A 3,502-nucleotide genomic window follows, 5' to 3' on the forward strand; every position below is an offset into this window, starting at 1 on the left:
GGAAAACACAAGCGGCGATTCGTGCACGAACGATTGCTTGCTGCTGCGTACGTTATTACTGTATCCAGCGGCGCGTGCTGCTTTCGACACACGCGGTCCACTGTCTTGGATACGTTTTCGATCGAGTTGTATCTTTTCTTCATGGCGAGACGCTTGGAGAGTTGATGGACTAGTCGACAGTTTCAACCACGGTTGAAACAATGAACTAATCATAGAGCCTTGACGCTTCGATTGGCAAGCGGCGTGGAGCGAGGAGCGAGCGGTATTCTTGATGATACCACGAATGAGTGCGCAGACAGGAGACGAAGTATTAATACATGCTCCTAACGTTAGTATACTACTAGTACATGGGAAACATGCAGCTTCGTGCACTTGTCCAATGCGTCGTTGCGTCGTAAGGGAGGTTATATTCTAGTCTTTTGGCGGATAATCCGCCAGCCGTCCTGGGAGGGTTAACACTAGAATTCTTTTCTTGGTGGTGCAAAGTCCAACCAAGTCGAGTTACTGTGTATTGACATTGTGAGCATTTGCGCTCGACCCAATGCATTGCGCCAACTCAAAGATGGTTAGACCTCTCGTACAAATTGTTCCACCACGAGTGTAGTCAGCTATCTTTGACAAATCGCCACCAGAAGTCATGCCTAACAAACTAGCAGCTCGGCTGGTGAAGCACTCGGCAGAGAGATAGCGGAATTTTTCACAATAACACCGTGATGCCAAGCGTTTCAAACGGCTCTTGATAAATCGATACTCAAATGTTGGAACATTCGAGAATCTCCGGCGCAGACACTTCAGTGACACAAGAAGCACCGAGGCGGCGTCCCATTGGCAAAACCATCCCGTGCACATCGCCCCGATCCGCATGACGAGTTGGTAGCCACGTCGATACCTCGTAGAACAAGGTATCAGCAATAGCCTTGGTATCAGGCACCCTCGCTTCTCACTCGTGATTTAATGTACTGATCTAGCTCGTAGCTACTAGTACTACTCGTGTACTTTGGTGATCCGCGCAGCTATTAATACTTGCGATTCCGACGCGGCCCAAATTATCCGGTATTCCGGATAAAGTCGCAACAGAGATGCTGTTGACACACGTGGGTGTCACACAGCTGGGCGGACAGTATTGAGTCCCACACGTGGAGCCTCGGACGGCAATCAACGTCAGTTTATCATTGCCATGTACCTCGTCACGTGGCCTCTTCGTGTATACCTCGCGTGGAGCGCTCTCAGCGCCGTCTACTTTGCCGGCGTCCTGATTGTCCCCTTTGCGACGTGGATGCGGCCGGTCGTTCCGCACGCCGACGTCTATACGAGCTGCGCGCTCGGCGGTCTCTGCGTCGTCATCGCTGGCCTCGTCCGCGTCCGAATGGCAAACAAACTGGCGTCGCTCGCGCCGCTGCTTGTCGTGCTGTTTACTGTGTTTGTCCTTTTTGGTGCCATCTTTATCCTTGCCTTCTCGGAATATTACGCGGTCTTATCCGTGCCATACGAACGCGCCCAGCTTGAAAAGATCGAAGCTGGCGTCGTCGGCGAGTTCTACTACGACCGCGGGTACCTCACCGACACCAACTCGGACTGCTCGATGGTAACCTGGCGCGAACGGGAGCGGCTCTCGGCCTTTGAAGACGCGCACTGCGCCAAGCAGGGCAAGGCGTACTGCAACGCCTTTTCCCTGCGCAAGACGCTTTTCCAGCCTCTGATTTTCGACAACAAGACCGAGCACGAGCGCATCGCGGCGCTGCTCCAGACATCATCGTTCTTTGGCGTCACGATTGACGATCACACGACACTCTCCCAGTTTTGCGCGTCGGTTGCCCCGAGCGTGCTGACGAGCGAGCCATCGCTCGACGTGGCGTGTGACGGGTGCCGCGCCCTCGTCGCCGCGCCCGAGGATACCTCGAGCCTTGGGAACTGGGTTTACGAGCACTGCCCGTTGACGACCGTCGATCCGATGGCGAGCTACTGCATCATGAGCGCCAGCGCCAAGCTGTACCCGTACCTTCTGACCTACCCCGAGGCCAAGCGCTGCCGCCGCTCGATTCTCCGCCTCAACCTGGTCAACCGCGTGCTCATTTGCTTTGGCGAAAAGTTTGATGCGGCGCTTCAGTCCTACACGGATGCGATGGCGTACGTCGCGGTCGTCCTCGCCGGACTCGCCTTTGTGCTCTTTTTCTGGGTCTCGGTTGCGCAAATGAAGCGCGACGCTATCGATGCTGACGACGAGCTCATGCTGGAGGCCATGCTAAATGCGCGGGCGTCTCAGCAATAACGTCATTTAGCCGTTATAAATCAGAAATTAAATGTTTGAATACTTTTTCAATATCTTTGGCCAGGGAATAGCGCTTGTAGCTGCGTGCACGGGTGGCGAGGCTCGGCGAAGGGTAAGCTCCAGAGCACGTAGCACATTACCGTTCAGCGACGAGGAGGCTCAAGCAAGCGTCGTTGCCATCAAGTTATTAATAGCTGCTTTCCCTTTTGCCATAATTGTCATTGATACACAGTTGGAGGAGATAATATACGGGGTCAGCTTGTAGCCCAAACTTTCGGGCACCGACGCCGTGGTTGCAGCAGGTCGGTAGCGCTGAAAAGCGTTTGTCAGGGTTATCCACGAGACTCGCGTACGTTCCATCCTGCTTGCAAGAGTGTTGAATGTAGTGTACTGCTCTATTTTTCTTTACCAAATACAAGCAGTATTGAATCTATACACGTCGTCTTGTGTCGCCAAAAGGCTCTGCATCGAGCGTCAAGTGCGCTTACAACAAGCGGCGGCCGCGATCGCAATTGTTGGGAAGAGGCCACGTCACGGGCTCCACGTTTTTCTTGAGCGCATCTGGGACTGGAATCGGGCCAAGGTCGTCGTTGAGCTTGGATTCAATGAAGTTGACCGACACCAAGTACTCGTCAAGCTTGCCGAGACCTTCCTTGTTGGGAAAGTACCACGCGATAATCTTGTCGGCGCCGTTGGAGTCCGTCGTGAGCACCACCTTCCAGAAGAAGCTCGGCGTCTTGATGCCCCAGCCCGCGACGAACTGCGTCTCCGAGTCAGCATCGTAGATGACGCCGCCATACGTCGTGACGGGACGGATGTCACGATAGCACTCTTGGACCATCTCGGTTTTAGCCCAAATGCCCTGGTTGAACGTCGACACTTGCGGCACAATGTTGTTCATGTAGTGCGACTCGCGGGCGATGGCGGGGTTCGTATCCATATGGTTGGAAGCAACCAAGTGACCGCGATCGTAGCCGTTCGAGTATGCCTTGACCGACTTTTGCTGCAAGCAGCCTTCCGGCATGTTGGGGTCGTAATAGAACGACGACGGGCGCTTCTCATTGCCAACGTCTTCGCCCATGGCATAGAACCAACGCAGCGCTGTGCGCTCCTTGCAGTCGTACGTTAGCTCGAAGGCAGTGTACTTGAGCGTGCGAATATCGCGGCCGTCGGGCATTGTGCTGTTCGTCGACGGTGCCGGCGTCGTTGGCTCGGGTATGGCCGTCGTCGGCT

At 54.5% G+C, this 3,502-nt stretch overlaps 2 protein-coding genes across 2 annotated transcripts; one reads left to right on the forward strand and one right to left on the reverse strand.

The window, feature by feature from the left end:
* Positions 1-1,093: 1,093 nt before the first annotated feature.
* SDRG_10479 (hypothetical protein) lies at positions 1,094-2,307 on the forward strand. Its single transcript, XM_008616471.1, has one exon. It carries the CDS (start codon positions 1,178-1,180, stop codon positions 2,267-2,269), a length of 1,092 nt encoding a protein of 363 aa, XP_008614693.1. The 5' UTR covers positions 1,094-1,177; the 3' UTR covers positions 2,270-2,307.
* A 336-nt stretch (positions 2,308-2,643) lies between these two features.
* On the reverse strand, positions 2,644-3,446 carry SDRG_10480 (DNA/RNA non-specific endonuclease; the record flags this gene model as incomplete). Its single annotated transcript, XM_008616472.1, has 1 exon — positions 2,644-3,446. The coding sequence occupies one exon, from the start codon at positions 3,444-3,446 to the stop codon at positions 2,754-2,756; it is 693 nt and encodes a 230-aa protein (XP_008614694.1). The 3' UTR covers positions 2,644-2,753.
* Between the last annotated feature and the right edge of the window lie 56 nt (positions 3,447-3,502).

This window comes from Saprolegnia diclina (assembly GCF_000281045.1).
Source record: "Saprolegnia diclina VS20 unplaced genomic scaffold supercont1.35, whole genome shotgun sequence".
Taxonomy (NCBI): Eukaryota; Oomycota; class Saprolegniomycetes; order Saprolegniales; family Saprolegniaceae; genus Saprolegnia; species Saprolegnia diclina.

Excerpts from the sequence above, each read along its gene's own strand:
- SDRG_10479 (XM_008616471.1), top strand. The coding sequence starts at position 1,178 with ATGTACCTCGTCACGTGGCCTCTTCGTGTATACCTCGCGTGGAGCGCT.